Source organism: Dipodomys ordii, unplaced genomic scaffold (assembly GCF_000151885.1).
Source record: "Dipodomys ordii isolate 6190 unplaced genomic scaffold, Dord_2.0 Scaffold28, whole genome shotgun sequence".
NCBI lineage: Eukaryota > Metazoa > Chordata > Mammalia > Rodentia > Heteromyidae > Dipodomys > Dipodomys ordii.
The window spans coordinates 13,451,408-13,477,449 of record NW_012267244.1 but is presented as its reverse complement, the minus strand read 5'-3'; the positions used below and the strand labels follow the sequence as shown (position 1 = coordinate 13,477,449).

The window sequence follows — 26,042 nt, the reverse complement described above, 5'->3', positions numbered from 1 at the left end:
ACCCTAAGCCAAGGCAGAAGAGTCTGTGAGGCTCCCATCTCTAAAATAATCAGTAAAAAGCAGGACTGGAGGAATGCTTTTGTGCTATAAGGCCCTGACTTCAAACCTCAATACTTCTCTCTGGCAAAAAAAAAAAAAGGAGAAAAATTTGCATACTTGGATAAACTTTAGGGCTCTACAGAGGCTCCACTTAAATGTACTCCTATCCCACATGATATTATATATAACACAGCTGCCTTTAGCTGCAGTTTCCAGTTAACATTTATGTTATCTAACATTTAAATCTATAATATAGGTTTTTTGTTATGCTTTAGAGCAAATATTTTTAATACAATTCACTTTAGTGCCCCCGATTGGTTTCAGACAGACACAAACCAGTCAACAGTAAAAAAGATTTGCTAGAAATAATTTCAATATTTTTCAATAATTTCAATGATTCTATCTGTCACCACAAAAAGTAAAAGGGAATGGAATATAATGATACACACATTACATTGAATTTCTGTATTTCTCTCACTAATTTACCATTCTAAATTCAAGTGAAGAATATATTCTGGTTATAGATATAAACCAATAAAAATTATGTTTTTCTCAATACCTAAGCCAGTGTCTATTGTTCAGAAAACTAGAAACATTGTTTTTCTCCACTTCAATGAGTATTAACTTCTTTCCATGCACAGAGTTTTGAGTTATCTGCTAGAGTAAATTCAATAGGTGAACATGATGCATACAGCTAAAAATCTACTGATAGATGCAGGAATACATATCACTCACTCTAGCCAGACCTCCCAAAACCAATTCTGGATTGTTACATATGTGAAGAATTTTTTCTAAGCCAAAGCCCTTGAGTGTACCAAACTCCTTTTAACAAAACCTCCCAATAATGGTAATGTGTGAACAACATACCACTTCCTAACAGACTGATAATTGTATTTATAATGTTTTCTAAAGATTGATGGATGAGAGTAAAGAGTGTGAATGAGAGACCAACCAAGAGGTCAATTTCTGTGTCATTGACTCTCATAGATGCCCCTTGTCCTCCATTCCTTGAAGCCATTCCTGGGAATGTGTGTCCGGTATTTGAAATGCTGTGGCGCTGACATGAATCCCTTGGAGATGTGTTATAATAGGTTCTTGAGAATGTTTCAGCTTTGCATTGACCCTTCCTTATTACTCTGAATTGATGTCACATCTCAAGGTGATCCTGAATGAAGACTAGAGAATGTCCAGAGTGATGAAGGTGGATGTTTAGTTGTTTGCTTTCCTCCCAACCTACTGTAATTCATCAGCCAGCTATAGAAAAAGGTTACTTTTATCTTTTGTTTATAGTTACTGAGAAGCATTTGTAAGATCAAGGAAGGGGAGGTAAAAACATTGCCACCAAAATAGGTATTCCTCAGTTACATGCAATTATGTGAAATGTGATTGGTGCTATTAATTTTAGATAATCAATTACTGCCTGATTCTGCACATGACTACATTAAAGAATGAACAATGTATTCGTGCTATTTTTCTCTACCTTACAGAAAGAGATTTCAATTTCTTAACATAATTAAACACAAAAGATTCCCCATTTTACCTAGAACAAGAGAATGTTTTCAAGAAATTCATTCCCAGATCATTAGCCTCAACTGCCGAGTAAGTTCAAGTCAAAGCAGAATTAAATAGGATGCTGTATAACCATGTGATTTCCTAAATATAATCTAAAGGAATTCTTTATCACCCACCTTTCCTTTCAGCATCTTTTAGTTAAAAATATAAATATTAAACTAACATGGTCCTACTTAACATATTATAAGTGTTCCTTTAGAATCAGCTATATGGCACTTGTATCACAAAACACAAATATACATGCAAGGATTTTTTTAATTTTTGAAATAATTATTTTTCAGTTTCTACATCTAGAAGAATTCAGCTTAGTTTTAAAAGAATCAACAACATTCAATGTGCTAAGAATCTAGTAAATCAGAAATCGGAGTTTCAGTTCTTACACACCATACAGATCTTGGAAATCCCTTGGCTCTGAGAGTCTTCCTCCTCCAATATTTTTCTCAACCTTGACTATATATTAAAATCAACTAGGAATTTTTTTAAATGCTTTAACTAGGGAAAGCACAGAAATGGTGGGACAAAGGGTGGACTAATTCAGCAGTGATGCTCACAAGATACATTGTTGGAAATGAACTTTGCAACTTGGGGGGAAGGGTAGCGAGAAGGAAAAAAACTGGGAGAAAATGACACTGTTCAAAAAGAAATGTACTCATTACCTGACTTATGTAACTATAACCCCTCTGTACATCACCTTTACAATAAAAAAGAGAAAAAAATGCTTTATGTGAGAGGATAGAAATTGAAAGCTGGGATACAGAAGCAATGCCTGAGAATTTCCTGGTGCAAGGTAAATCATTTTGCAAACCTGCATGTGCCCTTTTGAGCTCTTTCAGCAGAAAAGGGTTGGAATTTCCTCCCACTTTGCAATTCTTTGTAAAATGGAACTTTCCACTTCCTTGTCTCAGGTAGAATAGTAGTTCAATGTCCTTTTTACACACATACTTCCCTTTGACCTCTAAGAAATCTCAAAACAGCAGTAAAACCTTTCCCTATCAACAATGTCAACACTCCAGAATCCCACCTACCTCATTCTTACAGGGTTCACTCCAAGATTCCTGTAGATACCTAAAACCACAAATACTACTGAACTTTCTATATACTACACACACTCACACACTGCTGTACTCTATATATACTTAAAGTTGTACAGACTACATATATAGTATATATACATATATATATGTATATATACTTTTGCTACTTTCTTCTAAATTCACTCTGTCATACCCCCCAGTACTTTAATTTCCACTAAAAGAGATAATCTGTGTCATTCCTATGATACTGACATAAGATTATAAAGCTTTTTAAAAGAAAAACTCAGTGAGAAATATATTCATTAACCATAAAATTGTGTATACTTTTTCTATCAACTTTAATCATTTGTTTACTCAAGTCAATTTCATTATAACCAGTACCTAACAATATATGAATAAAATACAATGACTTTTAAATTTGTGCAGTTCATGCTCTGTTCTCTTCCCCCATAGGTAAACTATCAGTTATTTGGTCCATGAGATACTAAAGCATTTCAATGTTTTAGGGCAATTAAAATCAAGGCATTGGGTCTGAACTCAACACATAATTATCAGAAGCAAAACTAAGGTCCCTCATTCTAATTATCCTAATCACCCCCTTCTTATAGAAAATACACTTTTATTCACGTAGGGATGTTTCCATTCAATCCCATATTGAGATTCTGTACATGGGCCCCTGTGTCCATGATATTTCCAGTAAGCAACCCTTAAGCAACTGATGCATGAGCAGAGGGGGGCTTGGTTTAAAGTACACACAACTGTGAGGTTCTAGAAGCACACATCAACCTTTAGAGAATTACTGTCTTAAGAAGATGTACTTATTAAATGCATATTGTATCTTTCAAGTATTTTAGGGTATACTCAGGCAGGGAATAAGTTCTGATCACCTTTTTAGAGTATGATAGGGTCTTTAAGGCCATCATTGAATAAAAAATTCTAGATACACACAAGATGCACATTCTGGAAGTAGCTCCTAGTTTTTAATCAAGGACACCAGATACACTATCAGTTCAGAATCTCAAGATCCTAACCTTGACTTCCCATTAAAATGGCCTAGGGAACTCAGAAAAATCCCCAAAGCCAAGGTCTCACCATAAACCAATTAAATCCAAATGGAAAGGGGTGGGGGTAACCATCAGTCATAGCTGAATGCTTCCCTGGTGCATTCAAGTTTCAGAAATACTACTTCAGATTCTGCTTTAAAGAACAGTAGATTTTATACTTTCAGTTGTTCTCTAACCTTACTAGGTATGGCAATCTCTGGGGAGCCTTTAAAAAGATACACTCTGATGCCAAGCAAGACCCCAGACGTTTCTGATTTAATTGGTAGGGAACGAGGATCTTTTTTAAAGCTCCATACGTGGCTTTAGGGAGCAAAAGGTTTTAGAACCTACAGCACAGGCTTCTCCCTCTGAAGTGTACCCACATCACCCTGAGAATCTGTCACAGCAGGCTGCTGGGCACCTCCTCGTACTTCTCCATCTGTAGGTCTGGGGTAGAACCCAAGTGTGTATTTCTAACTAGCCGCCTCCAGTTACTGCTGTTTGGGGGACCACTGTGGAAATCACCACACTTGTGGGTGTCATGATGAATCATGGAATGTTTTACTGTAGTTAACGGACAAAATAAATTTCATGTTTTTCAAAAACAATTAGCTTCCCAGTGGAAGAGAGAATCGATGGAGGTAGGGCACGGGAAGAAGAGAATGCATAGAGATATGTCTGGTTTTACATTTCTTGAAAAGCCATGAACATGTGGCTTTGGAAGAGGGGCTATGTAAACTCATTTTAGAGGAAAGTGGGAAGGCTGTATAATAAGACAGGACCTGAGAATTCTCATTCCTATTGGTAGGCAGATGACTGGTGGCTCACACTTGTAATCCTAGCTAATCAGGAGGCTGAGATCTGAGGATCGGGGTTTGAAGCTAGCCTGGGCAGAAAAGTCCCCATGAGACTCTTATCTCCAATTAACCACTCATAAACCAGAAGTGGAACTGTGGCTGAGACAGTAACCAGGCCCTGAGAGTTCAAGCCCATGATCGACAAAACAACAACAACAAAAAACAATAAACAGAATTGACGACAAATTGGGCACAGGAAAATCACTGGACTTGAGAACACAGATGGATGGAAGACAGACCAACATGTGGTCTGGAGAAGTGTCCAGACCCGAGATAAAGCTGTGGGGAAACTGAGTACAGTCTATCTGGAAGAGACAGTACATGTCACAAATGACACGTAGATGGTATATGTAACTCAAGGACTGCCAATAATCAAACTAGACAAGGAAACTAAGAGGGGCCAACAAAAACAGACACATAGAAGTTGAGTATTCAGGCTGAGTTATATGTACGTATATGTATAACATATATATAAAACCACACATCCATGTACATATACACACATATACATATATGTTGTAGATGTATATACATGTGTGTTTAAAGTGTAGGTGTGTATGTTTAATAATACGCATATGTGTCACTGAATTTGGCCTCTGGGAGATGATGGAGGATCTCTTACAGTGTAGTACTAGCCAAGAATGTTGTAAAACTCACATGCTCTCTCTCAGTTCATCGTGGGCAATGTTAGACCTGAGCTAGTTCCCCAGGGATGAAACAATCAGCATGAACTGCTGCTGATGGGTATGTTTTACCAAGATATATAATAAACATAATAAGTAACAACATGTACATTTGGTTATTAATTAAACTATGATTTCGAAAGTAAGAAATTTCAAATGTTGTAACCGTTAATAACTTCATAATATGAGTTGAAAACCCATTATTAAAAATGTGCTATCAGATGGAAAATGGGTGGCATTAACATTTTATGATACCAAGTTACTGCAAAACCAATGTTCAACCTTTGTCCTGCTGGTTAGAGGATATGTGAACCTAGATTTCCAACAGACCAATTTTACAAAGGTGGTTCAAGGTTTTTTTATTAACCTAAATTAACGTATATATTAATATGGTTCAGTGCGATATACTGGTTCACACATACAGCAGGTACTAAGGCTGTTTTCAATTAACTTTTAAAGAAAACAAAAATTAAAGACAAAGCTCTGTTAGTTTTGTAATGCTTTCCAAAAGTAGTTCACTCAGGTTTTTGGTTTTTTTTTAAAGGACATTTTTGTTCCATCAGTAGATGTCATAAAAACACTCCTACATTGTCGGAGGCTCCATGCTATATCCAGCCGGATGCATGATTCTGGGGGATGTTGGGTTCATCACTACCCAGGGGCTGACTAAGGAGAAATTGAATTGAAAGGATACTAGTCCCATTGCCACTGATACTGGCAAATGCTACACATAAAACTGCTTAACTGCTTTAAACTGCAGGCAGATGGTGAGAGTCGAAGCAATGTGCACATGGGATTTTTTAGCTGAAACACTTAAAATCCATAGAAAAGGAATTGCTAACTTCAAAAATAATGGGTCTTTTTGTTGTTGTTGTTGTTTTGTATGAGTCCTGGGGTTTGTACTTAGGGCCTGGGCATTGTCTCTGAGCTTTTATACTCAAGGCTAGTGCTCTGCTACTTGAGCCACAGTTCAACTTCTGAAGGCCTTTCTTGCCCAGGTCTTTCTTGCCCAGGGCTGGCTTTGAACTGCAAACTTCAAATCTCACCTTCCTGAGTTGCTAGAATTATAGGCATGAGCTGCTGGTTCCTAGCAAAAGAATAAAAATAAAAATAAATAATGTTTTAAAACCTTATTTCAAAGATAACATATAATCACAGTAGAGGATGTGAAAAATATATTTCATTATAAAAATAAAATGCTAATGTTACTGTGGTAGTGTTTCTTTAGCCTACATTTTGATAGTGTGCACATGTACTTGCAAATATTTTAAAGTCAAATCACAAAGCGTATTTGATTTTGTGTGCTGCTTTTAAAATTTTAAATGTTTTGGCAGCACGGGGTATGAACTTAGGGTCTCGAGTTTGCTTGGTATTCATGCTCTACTACTTAAGTCCTGCTTCTGGTTGGTAAATATTTTGGAAATCCATTTCCAAGTCTCCAGGACTGTTCTTCCTAGGCTGGGTTTCAACCACCATCCTCCAGATCTCCTAAGTAGTTAAGATTACAGGCATGAGCCACATGTTGCTGGCTGCATTCTGCTCTTTAATGTTAGATTGTAACTATAATTTTCCTATACCTTAAGCAATTTTCAAAAACTATGATTTTTAAATTAAATTTTTATTTTTTGGTTCTGGGAATTGAACGGAGGAATTTCTGCATACTTTTCCTCCCTTCTTCCCTCCCTCCCTCCCTCCCTTCTTTCCTTCCTTCCTTCCTTCCTTCCTTTCTTCTTTCTTTCTTTCTTTCTTTCTTTCTTTCTTTCTTTCTTTCTTTCTTTCTTTCTTTCTTTCTTTCTTTCTTTCTTTCTTTCTTTCTTTCTTTCTTTCTTTCTTTCTTTCTCTTTCTTTTTCTTTCTTTCTTTGTCCAGGATCAGGACTTGAACTAGGTACTTGACACTTAACACTCATTGGCTAGTGCTCTTCCAACTGAGCCATATGTCCAACCCAAGAATATATGTATGCTAAACAGATGTTCTACTTCTGATGCATCTCTACCTACACACACAATGTGATCATTTTTAATGGCCACCAAGTGTCCTATTATACAGATAGGTACAATTTACCTAATACTGGCGCAGCAACAAAACAAACTCTTAAAGTCAGATGACTGTATTTAGGACAAAGTTTGGTTTGTTATCATAATTTATGTTCATATAAATTATGTTATATAGTATAATTTTGTCATTATTATTTTTCAGACAGGGTCTTACTATGTGGTCCAGCAGGCTGACCTCAAACTCATAAACCTCTTATTTCAGCCTCCTGAATACTGGAATTACAGGTATGCACCACCATGTCCAAGCTCATTAATAGCACTTTTGATCATTACTTTGTTCTACTGATCTGGTCCCCTGCCAACAAGGGTATATTATTACGAATTAATAAATGAGCACTCAAATTATCTGATAGGGCATGTCGAACACCTGAAAATGTACATTCTCAAATCCAATTGAGAAAGGTAATACTGCTGGATCTGTCTGGCTAGCTCACAAAGCAGCTTTCTTGTGGCAAGAAGTGCCTGCCAGCCCTTTTGGTGTTGGCCCAGGTATTAAGTGACTAATACTGGGAATTCAGTGTAAGAAGGGAGAACCCATTTCTGTCTCCGGCCTTTCAGGATGTCATATTGTTTGTGATGTCTAGCCATCAGTTACCAGCCAACTCAGGATTTTGCAACATAAGACTTGTTACATAGGAAATAAAGGCAGTTCCTACTAAAGACATGGTCAGGCATTGGCTTATTTTCTCCATTGTTAACTGTACTGTGGGTGGCAACAGGCTTTTACAGATATTTTAAGGAAAAGTATGGCTAGCTATCAAACACACAATTCATGGGGCAACATGAGACTCTGAAGCATGTTCATGTCAGTAACCTAAATTTAAATAATACACTTTCTACTCTACTAGGAAAACAGCTTTAGGAAATAAAATGGCAAGTAAGATTCTGGTGAGACAAACAACTCAGCAGAAAAAATGGGTAAGGTCCCATTTACCAGAAGAAATAAATGACTGCCATTATATCAATAGTAAGAGCAGGAGGGACAAAATAAAACAAAGCAGATCCATACTGTTTGTGTGAAAGATGTTGTCAAGAATGTGTACATTTTTCTATGTTAAAAATCTGTCTGAGGGGCTGGGAAGGTGGCTCAGTGATAGAACACTTGCCTTAAATGCATGAGGCCCTGGGTTCGATTCCTCAGCACCACATAAGCAGAAAAAGCTAGAAGTGGTGCTATGGTTCAAGTGGTAGACCACTAACCTTGAGATGAAGAGCTGAGGGACAGCGCCCAGGCTCAGAGTTCAGGCCCCAGGACCAACAACAACAAAAAGTCTGAGTTGGTGCTGGTGGCAGCTACTCAGGAGGCTGAGAGCTGAGGACCATGGTAGGATAGCAGTTGTAAGGCAGCCAGGTTAGGAAAGTTTGTGAGATGCTCATCTCCAATTAACCATCAGAAAAGCAGAAGTGGAGCTGTGACTCAAAGTAGTAGAGTGCAAGCCTTGAGGGACAAAGCTCAGGGACAGTGCCCCGGCTCTGAGTTTAAGCCCCAGGACTGACAAAATACAACAAAACAAACAGTCTGCCTGGGAATGGCAATCATCAACAAGCAAACTACAAATACTGGTGAGACTGCAGGAGATAAAGGAATCCTCATATACTGTTAGTGGAACTGTAAACCAGTGCAACCACTATGGAAATCAGTATGAAATCAGTCTTCAAAAGACTGAAAATAGAGGACCTATGATATCACCTTATTATTCCTGGGCATATATGCTAAGGAGAGTAAATCAGCATGTAAGAGCAACTAATACCTGCATACCCATGTTTATTACAGATCTTTTCACAATCACCAAGCTGCAGAACTAGCTGAGACTAGCCAAGGTACTCAAAAGTCAATGATTGGATAAAGAAAATATAATACATGCATGTGTACATATGAGCACGCACATGTACACACAGTGTCACAGTATCCATCTATGTAATTATCACAGTGAATCCTCCTATTTTAATGTAAGGTAATTCAAAACTAAAATAAAATTTAAAGCCTCCTTTGGGTCTCCAAATAATTTTTTATTTCATGTTTATGTTTGAGAAATGAAAACTGCCCAAATAAAATGACTACTGATAAGCTTAAGAATCATATTTCCGACCTAAACAATAATACAATAGTATGAAATGTCAACCAATTCACCTATCTTTTTACTTTCAATTTGAAGGATGCTTGAATATGCCCATTTCTCTATCCAAATACATCATCTCATAAGGGAGCAGATGTTTTACAAATTAAGAAACTTACTTCATTTCCTTTATTTGGTCTATTTATGATTATTTATACCTATAAATACTGAAATAGGGCATTTCTCTTTCTCTTTCATGTCCCCCAAATTTCAGAACTAAATCCATTCATTCAATGACGGGTAAGTAACTCAAAAGACTGGAAAGTTCCAGAACATTTTCACACGTGCCCCCCCCCCGCCCCAAGAGCTTTTAGGCCTAATATTCCAGCAATGTTATTGTCACAAACTGAGATATATTGTTATTCTATATAAATCAGGAGATAGATGGTTTTCAAAGTGCCTAGGTGGTACGGGCAAAAGGAAATTCTCTTTTTCCATCAAAACTTCTTCCAGACACCCATTTTCAGATGTAAATGGAGTGAAGAGAAAAAGAGCCCATATCCAAAACAAGTTAGTGAGTCCTTCAACTATGCTCTACTGTGGCACCATTTGTCACAGACTCTGACATTTCCAATAAAGGCTACAAGATTAGTATAAATGAATCTTGAAAATATGGGGTAAAAAATACCCTTAAAAAATAGAAACTTCGCTGGCCGTCGGTGGCTCACGCCTGTAATCCTAGCTACTCAGGAGACTGAGATCTGAGGATCATGGTTCAAAGCCAGCCCGGGGAAGGAAAGTCCGTGAAACTCTTGTCACCAATAAACCACCAGAAAACCGGAAGTGGTGCTGTAGTTCAAGTGGTAGAGCACTAGCCTTGAGCTGAAGAGCTGAGGGACAGTGCTCAGGTCCAGAGTTCAGGCACCATGACCAACACAAAAAAAAGAAAGAAAGAAAGAAAAAGAAACATGTATTCTTGCCAAAGAATACATAATTTTTAGAAATGTGTCTACAATCTAGTCTCCTCCTTTAACAGAAAAAGAAAATGAGGCCAGGTAGAGATAGAATTTTCCAAAATAATATTTGTTACTGGATCCAATTAAGTCTTCAGGAAAATGGCTGGGGGCCAGTGGCTCACACCTGTAATCCTAGCTATTTAGGAGGCTGAGATCTGAGGATCTCAGTTGAAAGCCAGCCCAGGCAGGAAAGTCTGTGAAACTCTTATCTCCAATAAACCACCAGAAAACCAGAAGTGGCACTGTAGCTCAAGTGGTAGAGTGCTAGCCTTGAGCTGAAGAGGTGAGAGACAGCATTCAGGCCCAGACTTCAAGCCCCATGAACGACAAAAAAAAAAGTCTTCAGGAAAATAACCATGAAATAAAACTTCCATGCATCTAAGGGGAAAAATATGAGCATAGTTCTCCTCATATTTAAATGCTAGACTTCCTGTTTGCTGACATCTAATACCTTAGTAGATGAAGTACAAGGAATGTTCATGATTTACAAAAATTGTTAGGTATCCTGCATCATTAACTTGCCACCAATGCCAAAGATGTTGGTAGGAGAGTCTGTAGGAGAAAGGTTAGAAGATTCCTGGCTTTTGTTAACATGGATAGGATACTGTTTCCCAGAGGTACCATGTCTGAACCATCCTTGACTTCCTTTAATCATGTGGTGTCCTATCATCTTAGAGTTACTCTGCTTATCTCCTGGCTACTTTTTTAGATCCCACAGCAAAAGAGTTAATTCTTAAAATAAAACACTCAGAAACCTGGCACTGGTAACTCATGCCTGTAATTGTAGCTGGTAAGGAGGCTGAGTTCGGAAGACTGGTATTCAAAGCCAGCCCAGGCAATAAATTCTGTGAGACTCTTATCTCTAATTAACCACCAAAATCCAAAAGTGGATCTGTGGCTCAAATGGTAGAGCACTAGCCTTGAAACAAAAGCTGAGGGACAGTGCCAAGGCTCTGAGTTGAGTCACAGGAGATACACACACACACACACACACACACACACACACACACACACACACACACACACGGGTTTTCTCTATCCTTAAATCATATCATAAATGATAACTATAACAAAGATGCCTCTAAACATGTGTATTTCTTTTTGGAAAAGTGAAATCTGCTCTTTATGAATCTACTTGCAGTGGAAGAATCCAAATGCTTCCATAGAATCAGACAGAAGAAATATAATGAGACAGAGTGAATCAAGGCTCATGGGTAGGGTGGAGATTTCCCAGACCCTCCCTGATCCTTCCAGAATGTATCTTCCAGGGCCAGTTTCCAGGCCCTTGCTAGCTGTTGAAAAGGCAAAGCGCTGGGGAGCAGGATTCAGAGCTGGGCTCCAGCATTAACGAACTGTGGAGCTCAGAACATTTGTTGAATGGTCATCAGATGTGTGTGTGTGTGTGTGTGTGTGTGTGTTTGCACACGCACTCATGCACGCATGTGCACGTGTCTGTGTCTGTCTGTCTGTCTGTACAGCAAATGTTTAACTCAACAGAAGATTACTCTGAGTAATGTGTTAGGTTAAGTGTCCCTGGCTGAAGTAAAGGTGAGGAAGGCAGATGTGACCCCACTCCCAGATCACCCTTCCTAGTTCTTATCATCCAGTTCCAATACAACAAAGGGTAACGCTACTATCAGTGATTTCCCAAATGATATCTAAACCAGAACAAGCACACAGGCTAAGGGAAATGAGCAAACCCATAGAGACTGCTTGCTTATAGTCAGCAGCCCTCATGTGACTCCAATATGTCTGCATCCTGATTTGCTTTGTATCTGCACACTACCCTACTGTTTGTAAGTCATGAATTCAAGTTGATTGTAATAATGCTTAGGATGTTTCTTAAAACCACAGACAAGTACACTTTAAATAATGTGAATGCCTTCATATTGAAACAATTACATGGAGTTACAAGGGCAAGTTTTATGATTTCCAATTGGTAAGTGAAGAGGACCCATTTGATAAAGTACTCATAGATCCCAAAAGTGACACACCCAGACTAGAATTGCTGCTGAGTGAAAGGACTCGGTGAAAACCTGGATCTACTGTACATACCACTTAGCCCTTTATCAGTGGTCAGTGGTGTTGCAAGAAGGTTTTAGGTAGCAAGGATCCTGACTACATAGTAGCTGGTGGGGAGGAATTCCTACCATAGAGTCTAGTCCTTAGGGACTGAGGGAAAGCAGTATGAACAGCTCTATAGCCTCCTGTACTAAATAGTTCCTATTTCACTTACCTTAACACCACTAGGTCACCATGATGTCACTGGGTACAAAGTTCCTGGAAGTTTAATACAACCAGCTATTGTCTGGACTTGAAAGAACATATTGAGATGTACTTAGATAAATGTTGAGTTATTTTAGTGCCTACACCACAAATTCTTGATGCTTATAAAATGTCATTTGCAGCAAGCATTTGAGAGCATTTCCTGTCAATATAATCTCTAGCTTCTAGGGACTCAAAAAATAGACTATAATAACACACATACACAAATATAATGATATAAATTCAAGGCAGTATGAGGTTAGCATGCTAAACAATAGGTTCCTAGATTAAGCTAAGAAAGTAATTAGAGTGTATCACAAAGATTTATTTGTGTGTTGTCTAAAATCTAAGGAGTTAGAAGATAAAAAGGGTTAAAAGGTACTATGGAGGGAGAAAATTTGAAGAACATCATATACAAAAGTAAATATTATAAGGAAATCCACCTCTATGATTGATTTATGCTAATAAAAAATAAAAAAGATTTGTGTGTTGTTGCCATAACAATACATACATGAACAAAAAATCTGTTGTTTATTTTTGTGATGCTAGTAATTTAGCCTAGGGCCTTATTACATGCCAGGTAATTGCTTGACCACTAAGCTACATTCTCAATCCTAAGAACAAAAACTGAAACCAGCTAATATATTCACTAGGGGAAGGAAGTTACAGAACATTCATTAAATGGATATTAAAATGAAATGATATATGGAAATACTCAAACTATCATACCAAGAGAAACACCATCTAGACACAAAACTTCATCAATGAGTCCACCATACATGTGTGTATATAAATATTTATATATACAATGGCATGCATACCTAAATTTTATGTAATAAATAAAAGTATAGAAAATATATCTTTTTAGATTTATAGCCAATGTTAAGTAGCTATTCCAATGGTAGAGTGGGCTAATGATGATTTTCACCTTCTTCATGGATATATTTAGTAAATTTTTGACAATGTTTATAGACTTTATAAATGGAAAAAATGTTTTTAAAAACAGATTTTATGGGCTGGGAGTGTGGCTTAGTGGTAGTGTGTTTGCCTAGCATCCACGAATCCCTAGGTTCAATTTCTTAGTACCATATAAACAGAAAAAGCAAGAAATGGTGCTGTGGCTCAAGTGGTAGTGAGCTAGCCTTGAGCACGGAGAGGCTCAGAGACAGATCCCAGGCCCTGAGTTCAAACCCCAGGCCTGGCAAAAACAAAAAATAAGACTAAACTATAAACAGGTTTTATAATCCTAGTTACTCAGGACGTTGAAATCTAAGGAGCTTGGTTTGAAGCCAGCTGGACAGAAAACTTCATGAGACTCTCATCGCTAGTTAACCAGCAAAAACCCAGAAGTAGAGGTATAGATTAAATGGTAGCAAAAGGGCTAAGGGCCAGTGCCTATACTCTTGAGTTCAAGCCCCAGGATCAGTTTTTACAAAGAAGAAAAAACAAAAAGGAAGAAGATCCAAGATGAAGGACCAAAAAACCACATATTTTTAAAACACCTAAAATATTTCAATTTTTTTAACAACTCTTCTAAAATTATACTGCTTTCCTTATTTAGGCTTTTCTAAATTTTCTCCCCCAGGTCTAGAAAAGCCAAAGCTTGTTCCCTTCTCTTGCACAGGTATGTTTAGGGTTCCTCTCCCCCAAGCTTGAGCTATAAACTCAGATAGCTACCACCAGTGTGGATAGACACCCTCGTATTTCATTACAAGCTCTCTAATTACCCACTGTTCTCTTCATATAAAAGCTTAGACCTTGAAAAGCCTGCAATTTGGATGGCTTCAGTAGGGAAGTATTCACATGATGCTGCAGTAAACATACAAATCTGTATTAAAGCATCATTAAAGCTGAAATTACAATCAGGCCAGTGTGAGTGAGTTCAAAGACAGAGATGGCATTGCTGTACATAATATTTCAATATGCTAGAAAGGGAAAATGCTTTTAAGCTTATGTTCTTGAATTTAAAATACAGACCTATTAATCATCCATTTTATAGGCTGACCAATAAGAGTACAGCTGCTTTGGTAATGTTGAGTGTCTTGCCTTCTGGCAAAGACAACTGTCCAGGTCTCAAGTTAATGCAGCCCTTCCTCAAGTCCTTTCATCTCTGGAACAGTTATATTGACTGTGAAACAAATACACTTCTTCACAAAGCTAAGGGCTTGAGGAAGACAATGTGCCCTTACACATAGCTGAGGATTTTTGACCTCTGAGATAATTTAGGAATCAGCTGATGAGGAGTGAGCTAGAACCACCATGGGAAAAGAAGAGTTGAAGCCACAGGAAGCTATTGTGGCATAGAGTGGAAATTTATTGTACTTTAGAACAAATGCAACTCTAGAAAAGAGTGCAGAATCCCAAGTTCTGACAAGTAAGTCAGAAAGGTCTATTCTTTACCCATTTTAATACCTAAGTATTTAATATACTAAGGATTTAATATACTACTTCAGTCATGCATATATACTTAAAACAATGAAACATGCAATTAAACATCTACAAGATATTAATCTAAAAAGTCTAATCCAATTGCAGAGTTGGTAAACCAATGATTTTAATTTCATTATAATACTGTACAAAATTTGAAATTGAAACAATTCTCTCTTGATAACTTTAAAGAAAATTGACCATTTCTCATTGAAATTTTTAAGGATCTTTTAAGTAACTTTAAGAATGCCCAGGAACCAGGCACTGGTAAGGCTCACACCTAATCCTAAGTACTCAGGAGGCTGAGGGCTGAGGATTGAGGTTCAAACCCAGCCTGGGCAGGAAAGACTCTTATCTCCAATAAACCACCAGAAAACTGGAAGTGATGCTGTGGCTCAAGTGGTAGAGCACTAATCTTGAGCTGAAGAGCTGAGGGACAGCACCCAGGCCCAGATTTCAAGCCCCACCACCACCACCACCAATACCACCACCACCACCACCACCAACAACAACAACAACAAAAGAATGTCCACTTAGTGTCAAGACAACTTCAGTTTTCCTAAATTAAGTGTGTTTCCTATTTGGCTGCTCGTTGAAGGTGGGAGGTTGTAAATGGGTGAGACCTGGATGGCTAAATTATTAAGTCTTTGAAAAGCAATAGAAGACCCCCTCTCCACTTTTAGCATTGGTGAAACATTAAATTGTTAACAAGGGAAAGAAGAGATTTGCTACAACTACTTGCAAAATAAAGTAACTGAGAAACAGTGCTATGTCATTCCATGTTTAAGAGGATTCATTTTCTTGGGCAAAAGCAAATCTGTCTTACATTAGGGCATATACTGCCTCATTGACCCTGAGAGTTCAAAGAAATTTTAGGTATTTCTGGGTAAATAATCATTTATTTCAGCTGAAGTGCCTGATGGGCCAGCTGACTTCGTGATAAAACTTTTCTTTCTTCCTTTCTGGGAGCCCTGCTTTCTTGTGGATGCTATGACACTCCAATTCCTCTGTCCCTCCTCCCTCTGTGGTTGCTGCTTCTTAGACTCCTGATGGCCCTTTGTCCTCTCAAGACCTCCACATTGTAACACTGCAGGCTCTGTCTTCTCTCTTCAATGAGTCTTTGCCCTCTTAAAGTTTAAAACCACAGCAATGAGTGAATGACTTCCAAAGCCATACAAGCAACACAGACTCTGCCTCTCAGTGTAACAACTTCCTACTTCTGTCCCTTACATGTCTCCTGAGCCTTTTATGGCCATAAGTCAGCAAAGTGAACTCACACACATTGCTTCAGCTTTGTTTTTCTTGCCTCTCCTCTCACAGGAAACACTCTCTATATACTTGAATCTTCCCTACAGGACAGCTGGAAGTCACCTTTGATCAACTTCCTCTCTCTTCACATTCAATCTTTATTGAGCACTGGTGATTTTAACTTGAAAAGTACATAATTGAGACCCAATTGGTGCTTCAACAACTGATTCTAAAGAAGAGCCACAGTATTCATGCACGAGCATACACACACACACACACACACACACACAACTGCAAAATTATAATTTAAAAAAACCAGCAACAATGAAACAGAAAGAGGTGTAATAGATAGATAGATAGATAGATAGAATATATTAAACTCCAATAGCCTTAATTTGTAATTAGGATAATAAGTTAAAGATCCTTCTAGTTAAATTTTCCCTATACTAAGGGGACTAGGAAAGATAAACAGTCATTAAATTAATATTAGGAATAGATTACATCTGAACATTACAGTCCCTTGAAAGGACCCAAATGACAAATGTAGGTCACAGGGCAGGTGAATCTCCATAAAGGATTTAACAATGAATAATGATGTTGGTGTACACAGCCGATTAGTACTTTAATACCAAGCAATACAAAACAACTAAGAAAACACACTGACTGACGTCAGTTCGATTTTATCATTCTTTCCTTAAGCAGGAAGGACAAGATGTGTCATTGCTTCAGCCAACAACTGGTAATTACATAAAGGCTAGGATTTGAAGAAAAAAAATTCTGTGAGAACAGCAGGGAGTAGAAAGGTGGTTTTCAACCATAATGCAGAGAAAATGATGTTTGAAATGACAGAAGAGTTATATCGTGAAATGATACAGCTTTAACACACAAACTCAATTAAGAAGTGTGGTCTGGGAGACCATGTCAGACAGTTACGTGAATCCAAGGTCATGCTCTCCTGAAGATTAACTAAAGGGGAAAAAAGCTGGATGAAGCCATGAGATATGCTTCTTTTTTTCACCAACACAAAATGAAACTTGTTGGAAAAGATCTTAAGGTGCACTAGATGGAAGACAGATTTTACATGCCTAAGTTTATTTTGTTGAACTCAACTTATGATGAGGAAAAAACAATGACAGTGGGTGTTCATGTCAGAGATCTTTCTGAAGCAAATTAACTAAAAATCATTTTCCACATTTTATTAATACAGAAATTAGACAGTGTGATGGGTTTCATTGTCATAGTTCTATGCATGTAGATATTTTGCTTATATTTGACCCTTCTATTGATCTTTCCTATTCCTCTCTCCCCTATCTTACTTTTTCAGCTTTCTTACAGTTTTTTAAGTAGAGCTGATTATATCCTTTACATACATGCATGCAATGTACTTTGATCATGTTCTTTTCCCTTTGTCTTCTCTTTTTCCCATTCTCAAAGTGATTATATCATGCACCAAGAAACTTAATTCCTACCAAGGCCAGCAAACAATTTGCTGTTACACTGTGGACACAAAATCTTGCATTGTCCTATTCCCCAAATATAAAGAAGCAAATGTCTTGTGCTAGCATATCTGTGCAGCGAGAGAGATAGAGAGAGAGAGAGAGAGAGAGAGAGAGAGAGAGTGAGAGAGAGAGAGAGAGAGAGAGAAAGTATGCAAAAACTTGGACTGGATATTGTCCCTTGGTCTTTTTGCTCAAGGCTAGCACTCTACCACAGATCCACTTCTAGATTTTTGCTAGAGTAGCCTCCCAGACTTTCCTACCCAGGCTGGCTTCAAACCACAATCCTCAAATCTTAGCCTCCCAATTAGTTTAGGATTACAATTAGTTTAGGATTACTGGTGTGAACTATCTGTATCTGGCAACATTTTAAACAAAGGTCTAGAAAGCAAATTCAAACTGTTTTTCAAGCATGGGAAATGTACTGCTGGGCTTTTGAATGAAAATCACAACTAAATACAACAGGAGAATTAATATACCCAGGGCTTTGCCCTAGTCTCTACTAATCTAAGGAGAAACTTCTACTAGGACTTTAAAATCATTCATCTTTACTGACTAAGTTGTTCTTAGCCCATCTGAAGTTCTTAAGCCTCACTTTCTCTCTGTATGCTGCATGGGCACCAATATCTGGTAGAATGCTATGTGTATAATCACTCTAGAAGGCCGGAGAGATGTGAGGAACTCTGATTATCTGCTTGCCTTCTAGTCTCTCTTCCCTCATTGCCTGAAAATTTTAGGAAGGAATCAGAAAACTTGTTGTTTTAAGATGGTTCTGAGGATTGAACAGGAATCTTTTTGCATGCTAAGCAAGCAATCAACCACTGAGTTGCACACCCAGGTCAAAACACTTCTTTTGCACAAAAATGTTCTCAGTGCTTGGGAAAACTATCACCCTACACTGACCTTCTGAGATTAGGAGAAAAAGAACTGAGTCACTGACTATCAAGCATGAAGAGGGAGGGAAGGCAATGAAGTGAGAACAGGATATTCTTAGAGCAAGCCTAGCCCTGTTAAAAAACGAAAACCACAACCAGGTGCAACAACAAAAATGAAAGAAATCAGAAGGAAAATGTTAGACAGGCCTGACTAAAATATTGGAAAGCCAGGTACCCATGACTCATGCTTGAATACTAACTACTCAGGGGGCTGAGATTGGAGGATCACAATATGAAGCCAGTCCAGGGAGAAAAGTTCGTAAGACTCCATAAAAATTAACCAGCAATGCCTCCAGCATAGCTCAAGTGATAAAGCACTTACCTCTCAAGCACGAGCGCCTGACTTCAATACCCAGTATCAAAAATTAAAGGAAAAGAAAAGGACTAACTAGTTAAAAGGCACCACTAAAAAAGTGCAGATTGAGGGAGAATATTGATGAGATTATAAAAGATTAATACTGATATCTCATTTCTTACAAATAAGTAAAAATTACACCAAAGAGTGATGGGTGAAAATATAAAGGAGATACACAGTTAATGAATATGAAAAAATGTGAACTCTTCGAGTAGTAAAATAGGTCTTACAAATACTGAGATACCGTTCTTGACTTACACTGATAGAATCTATAAGATTTGATTGTGGTTCTAGGTTAGGCCAGACAACATTAGCAAGACCACACTTTCTCTCTCTCTCTCTCTCTCATGTGCAGTACACACATATACATATATTCAGTATATATTGATTGTTTAAAGGGGTTTCCTTATATTTCAATGCAAGTATATAATGTACCTTAACCAAATTCACTCCTTTCTAAAATGGAAGACACTAAGTGAAAAAAAACACACACATCAAACAAAAGAAAGAAAGAAAGAAAGCTGCAAAAACAACAGAAAGAAAGAAAGAAAAAGAAAGGAAGGAAGGAAGGCAATTAGGGAGGAAAGGAAGGAAGGAAGGAAGGAAGGAAGGGAGGGAGGGAGGGAGGGAGGGAGGGAGGGAGGGAGGGAGGAAGGGAGGGAAGGAGGGAAAAAAATGCGCTAGAGATGTGCATCAAGTGGCAGAACACCTGCCTAGTAAGTATAATATCCTAAGTTCAAACCCAGGTACTAACCTCTACTGAGAGACGAAGATAAATTCAGAGAAAGAGAGAGAGAGAGAGAGAGAGAGAGAGAGAGAGAGAGAGAGAGAGATTGAGAGTGAGCTCTTTAAAAGAGTTTACTTTGGCTAGTGCAAAGAGGACAAGACAGGTCTGAAGTGTATGCCATGGCTGGCTAAATGATGGTAGGCAACCTTTGGAAGCTAAAAGCAGCCCTGAGTGACAGTCAGGAGGAAATCAAGACCTCAGTCCTACAAAGGCAACAATTTGAATCTATCTACAATCTGCATAAGCTCAGAAGTAGACAGTTTCTCAGCTACCAAAGAAGAACTCCACTCAATCAACACATTGATCCTGGACTTAATAGCTCTTGAGCAAAGAACTCAGGCATGCCTGCCCAGAATTTCTGCTCCACAAAGCTAGAAGATTAATAAATGCATCTGCTTTAAGCCATTACATTTTTTGGTAATGTGTTTCATAGCAACAAGAAAACTCTGCAAATATTTTGTTTTCTTTTGGATTTATTTTTAGAACCTTATTTTCCATTATAAAAGCTCTATATGCTAACTTTCCTACCTTTCTATTCGCTCCTGTGAGTAAACAGCCCTTCCCCCTTTCTCTTTGCACAAAGTCTCAATGCATATCCACAAATACATAAGTATATGCTGTGTGTGCACACTCCACAACTCATGTGCCCATACACACATACACACAACACACACATGCAATTACTACCTGTACCTTTTCACTGTTTCTTTGGGTATCTTCTCAACACGATTACACAAAAGCCCACCATTCTCCTTATAACCATGCAGTGATGAATTAGATGCCATTATTTATTTAACCAGTTCACATTATTTATTTATTTATTATTTATTTAACCAGTTCACAACTGAAAGGCAAGTTACAAAATACACTAATAACAGTTTCAGTATCATTGTTATTATTATATTTACTAGTTACAATATTACCTTTATAATTTCCTTTTATTTTATGAGAATATCTATAAGATAAATTCTCCTCTATACATTTCCTGGGCCAAAGGGTAAACAGATTTGAATTTTCCCTTTTCTCCTCCTTCCTTCCTTCCTTCCTTCCTTCCTTCCTTCCTTCCTTCCTTCCTTCCTTCATTCCTTCCTTCCTTCCTTCCTTCCTTCCGTGTGTGTGTGTGTGTGTGTGTGTGTGTGTGTGTGTGTGTGTGTGTGTGTGAAAACATTCCAGAACTAGGGCTTAAACTCAAGGCTTGGACGCTGTCTGTCCATTAGCTTTTTGGCTCAAGATTATCACTCCACTACTTCATCAGCAGCTGTACTTCTGCTTTTTTGGTCGGTAAATGGAGATAAGAGTCTCACAGAGTTTTTCTGCTCAGACTTACTTTGAACCATGAGCCTGAGATCTCAGCCTCCTGATTAGCTAGTGTGAGCCACTGGTGCCTCTTAACACATTTGAACTTTTAACCAACACGGTAAACCACTATGGTTTATCATGGGCTATCTTGATTTTCACCAACACTTATGTCCTGTAGAAGTCCAGCTTTCCTCGTGTCCTTCCTATTATTGTTTTATAGGTAAATAATGCCAGTGCACTTTCCTGGCTCATATTTCCCTTAGAATTGCAGTGAAGCAGCATTTTGTATGCTTTTGTTGGCCATTTTTGCTATGACATGCTATTGAAACCTTTTCCTCACCTTTCTATTAGTCCATCTACTATTTCACATCAATTTACTCAAGGTCTTTGTGCTTTTGGACAATCTGATAGGCATAAAACTATTTTTCACACTTTGATTTATTTTATAGAAACTTTCATTTTAGGGGAAAGTCGGGAGTCTTCTCTTAAAATTTCTGGATTATATTTCATGCTTAGAATATTCCTGGAACTAGGATCCTGTGGATGTTTTCTGTCTTTCTTTGTTGAATGGAACCGTCTTGTTGACTGTTTTATTAGCAGTTTCTCACAACCACCATTTCGTATGTGAAGACATGCTTCAGAACACCATGCCAACAGCCGCCCAGCTCTCCTGACACACCTACACAAATAATGAATGTGCTGTCTCTACCCGGGCCGGGATGTGTGGAGACTCATGCCAGTGAAGAGTGGCAGGGTGTGAAATATCCTTCCCTATGGAAAAGAGAGAAGTAAGCTATCTTCTGGGTATATTTGTGGCAAGAGATGGTAGGTTTTCTTTATGTTATTTTCATGGAAATAGCTAGGAATTTTCACCTAACCCTCTGCACCTAACACAGGATAGGAAACATGGTGACAGGATGGGGGGAAGAGGTAAAGGTTCAGCAAATAACATGGTATGGCAGATTACTCAGACATGAAGAAGGGCCTATCATTTAATAGCCTCATATTGAATTAACATTTTCTTTTTTTTCCACACAGAAATATGAGTCTACCAGTTAGTAAATGATGAATACCACTTCTTACATATAAAAAAAAGTCTGAGAGAATTCTAAATGCTGTAGCAGGAAGATCACAATTTAGAATGTTAGAGGCTACCATGGGCTACACCACCCACTCTCTCAAAAAAAACAAAAAAAAAAAAAACCAAAAAAAACTTGTATAGACTGAAAAATAGGTTTCATCCTGACCATTCCTTTGATTGGTTCTAAAATTAATGTTGAAGGGAAAAGAATTCATGCTAAGACTAGGTAGAGAAGAGAGAAATAATTTAAAGGATCATTAAAGTCTTAACCACATTTTTCTTCCTTGTTCAATATTAAAGCTGAAGAAAATCACAGCAATAAAAGATTGATCAACAGGCACATAAAGGATGGGAAGTCATTACAAAACAATAAGAGATGAGGAAATTACTATAAAATACTACGACAAGAACTACGCTGAGCACCGATGGCTCATGCCTGCAATCTTAGCCACTCAGAAGACTGAGAGCTGAGGACTGTGGTTCAAAGCCAGTCCAGGCAGGAAACTCGGTGAGACTCTTCTCTCCAATTAACCACCAAAATAAAGAGCGCTACAAGTACAACTGTGGTTCAAGTGGTAGTGTGCTAGGCTTGAGCAGAAAAGCTCAGGGACTATGCCCAGGCCCTGAGTTCAAGCCCCAGGGTAGGCATGTACACACACACACACACACACACACACACACACACACACACACACACACACACACACACCACACACTATTGATTCACATATAAGAGTCAATATTCACTCAGCCTCAGCCTAGTAATACAGCCAGGCACTGTACTGTGCTGGGTGTTAAAGAAACGAACGTCATAGTCATATAAAACTATAATTCCAGTCCTTGAATAGGACATTTATCTTTGTTTTCCACTCTATAGATATCTACTATATGATAATGATGTAATAAACCTCAAAATTATAAATAGTAGCAATGAAAGTAATTGTGTACTCACTCCACAGCTTGGAAACTAGAACACCATCCAGGCTCAACCTTCCCTATTCCCATCACCCCCACCTCTCAGAAGTAACTATCATAAAGCTGGTCTTTAAAATTACCCTCTCTCTCTTTAAATTCTCACTACAAATATATACATGTAAGTATATACAATTGATATGTAGAACATTGGTATTTATTATAATGCATAGAATATAATTTATATATACCCCCAAACAAAATATTGTATGTAGAACCATACTAACTTTATATGATTTATACAATATTCTTTTATAATTTGCTTTTGCCACTCAACACTATATTTGAGTTTCCTATATGCTAATACAGATGCTAAGAGATAGTTTGTTTTCTCTGTATGACTATGCCTTAGTTTTTTTTACCTCGTTCCAAACCAACTGAGATTTAGGTTATTTGGAATGGTCAACCATCACCAAGATGCATCTGTGCAGAGTTTTAAGCATGTCTCCACATACTAGACATTCTTTAAAGCATTTCTGGGCACTAGTGGTCAACTTACAATACTATCATTTTGTCACTTGATCTTCTGCATTTTTACTTTACCACTATTTACTTTTTACTAAAGTAAAATGTGAGCGATGACTTTTCTCTCCCTTCTATGCCAACCATAACAGACAACTCACATGCATCTGAGACCACCAGAAGTTCAGAACTTCCTGAGGAGGGACAGTGACAAGCAGGCATTAACTATAAAACAAATCAAGACCACGTGAAAGCCTACCAAGTCAAACTCAAGTGTTTATGAAGAGGGCCATAAACTAGGTCTATTCTCTTGATTTCTTATCCTTCCTTCAACACTGATCTTCCTCTTGGTCGTGAAAAAACACTCAGGTCAAAATTCCTTCTATCGATGACCTCGATTTTCTTTTCCACCTTTATGTTCTCTTAAACAATGGCGATCCATCTCAAAGCTCTTTGAACCATTTCTATCTGTCCAAATTATAGTCATCTTTCAATATTTTGGGGAAATTACTCCTTCACACTCCCAAAATTTCCTAATTGGAAGTTACTTTTTTGCATCACTTTGATCGACTTTGAAATTAAAAAAAAATAAAACCAACAGCATACAAAGCAGTCTTCACTGGACAGTTTTTGTACTGTGCTTTTGAGGCTCAAAGCTTCACCTCTTTAGTCTTTATCCTCCCACAATGGCTATCTCAGTCAAGTTCAGTTTTACAAAGAAATGTGCTGAACAATTCTAAACACTTATCCTCTTCCTGTGAACTATTTTATCTACATTTTCAGAAGGTATTCCTAATATAAGAACATACCTTGCATCACCTCATAATCTAGAAATGGAGGAAGAATTAACTGAAACAGAATCACATATAGAAAGGAATTCTATAATTCAGAATGAACAATTTAGAAACAAAGCAATAAGAATACCAGATAGATGCAAAGACACCCCTAAGACCCAGAAGGCCTGATTTTTTTTTTAAACCGAACAAAAGAAATGAGACAGAACTCAAGAAAGAAAAATGGCTTACCTGCATGAGCAGAGAGAGGTGAGTGTGGTCGAGGCAATGCTGGTGACTGGCCATTGCCTATCAAGCTTTTCCGGTTACTTGTTCGGCAACTGTCAAAAGAAAAGAAAAACAAATTTTAAAAGGAGAATAGCACCAACACTGCTCAAGTATGTATGTATTTGGTATATACTTCCATATCTAGTCATGATGTTGCTAACATTATTGTAAATTACAATATGATCACTAATCATTGAGGGATGCCTGTCTCCTGAATATCAGAAAACATAATGTATTCATATAGTATAACATCATCAATATTCTTCACCACCAGTGGAGCTATAATCAAATGCCTCCTTTCAGCTCCTGTTTGCATCTGCAAATGTACAGCATGCCATACACACAAGTGATAAATTAAGAATTCAAATCAGCAAACCACAGGTAGCATCTTTGTTGACATGAAATTTCTAATAGAAAATTACATGCAATGAAGTGCAGTGACATTAATCTTACAATGATGCACTAATTAAAAATCTAATTATTTAGACAAATTTCATATTTGTGCCTTTTGTCAATAGAACAGCCGATGCCAAAGATAAATATACCTCACCACTCATTCATTTTTCATCTTATAGACTACATTCAAATTCCTTGCTAAGGCTCATGCTTCAGAATCCCAAAAACAGATACCAGTGTATTAAAATAATGGTGATGGCCATACTGCATAAGCAGAGTAGCTAGTACCCTGTACATAAACGTTAATTACTAAATACAACACAAGGTGATATTCTGTTTCTGTCAGTAGAAAACTATAAAAATGGCTAATTAATTTCAAAGTAACTTTCACAAGCCTCAAAGAGTAAGTCAAATACAAGACCCAATGATGGTGAATTAGACATCTCATTTTCATTTTATTCTTCCCCATCAGTACAATAGTTAGAAATAGTGATAAAACCCAGCAGTAGAGTTCCTCTGGTTCACCTGTGACAGTACTGGTCAGGGCTCTCCTACCTGTTGTCATTAAGAATGTACTGCAAGCTGGGTGCTGGGGCCTCATGACTATAATCCTAGGCTGAGAACTGAGGTTATGGTTTGAAGCAAGCCTGGGCAGGAAAGTCCCTAAGATTCTTTTCTCCAAATTAACCACCAAAAAGCTTGAAGTAGAGCTATGGCTCAAATGGTAGAATTCTAGCCTTGAACAACAACAAAAACAAACAAACAAACAAACAAAAATCAACTCAGGACAGCACCCAGACCCTGAGTTCAAGTCCCAAGATGAGCACCAAAAAGAAAAAAAAATAATTAATAATGTACTGTAACTGGGGCATTGGTGGCTCACGCCTGTAATCCTAGCTAC

The 26,042-nt window shown here is 37.8% G+C and overlaps 1 protein-coding gene across 2 annotated transcripts in view; it reads right to left on the bottom strand.

The window, feature by feature from the left end:
* The window catches only part of Mast4 (microtubule associated serine/threonine kinase family member 4), a 355,411-nt gene that overhangs the window by 88,796 nt on the left and 240,573 nt on the right, over positions 1–26,042 (bottom strand). For both annotated transcript variants that reach the window (XM_013015896.1, XM_013015897.1), the window contains one exon: positions 24,710–24,798. In XM_013015896.1, the coding sequence (XP_012871350.1) occupies positions 24,710–24,798 (89 nt within the window). The remainder of the gene's footprint in view (positions 1–24,709; positions 24,799–26,042) is intronic.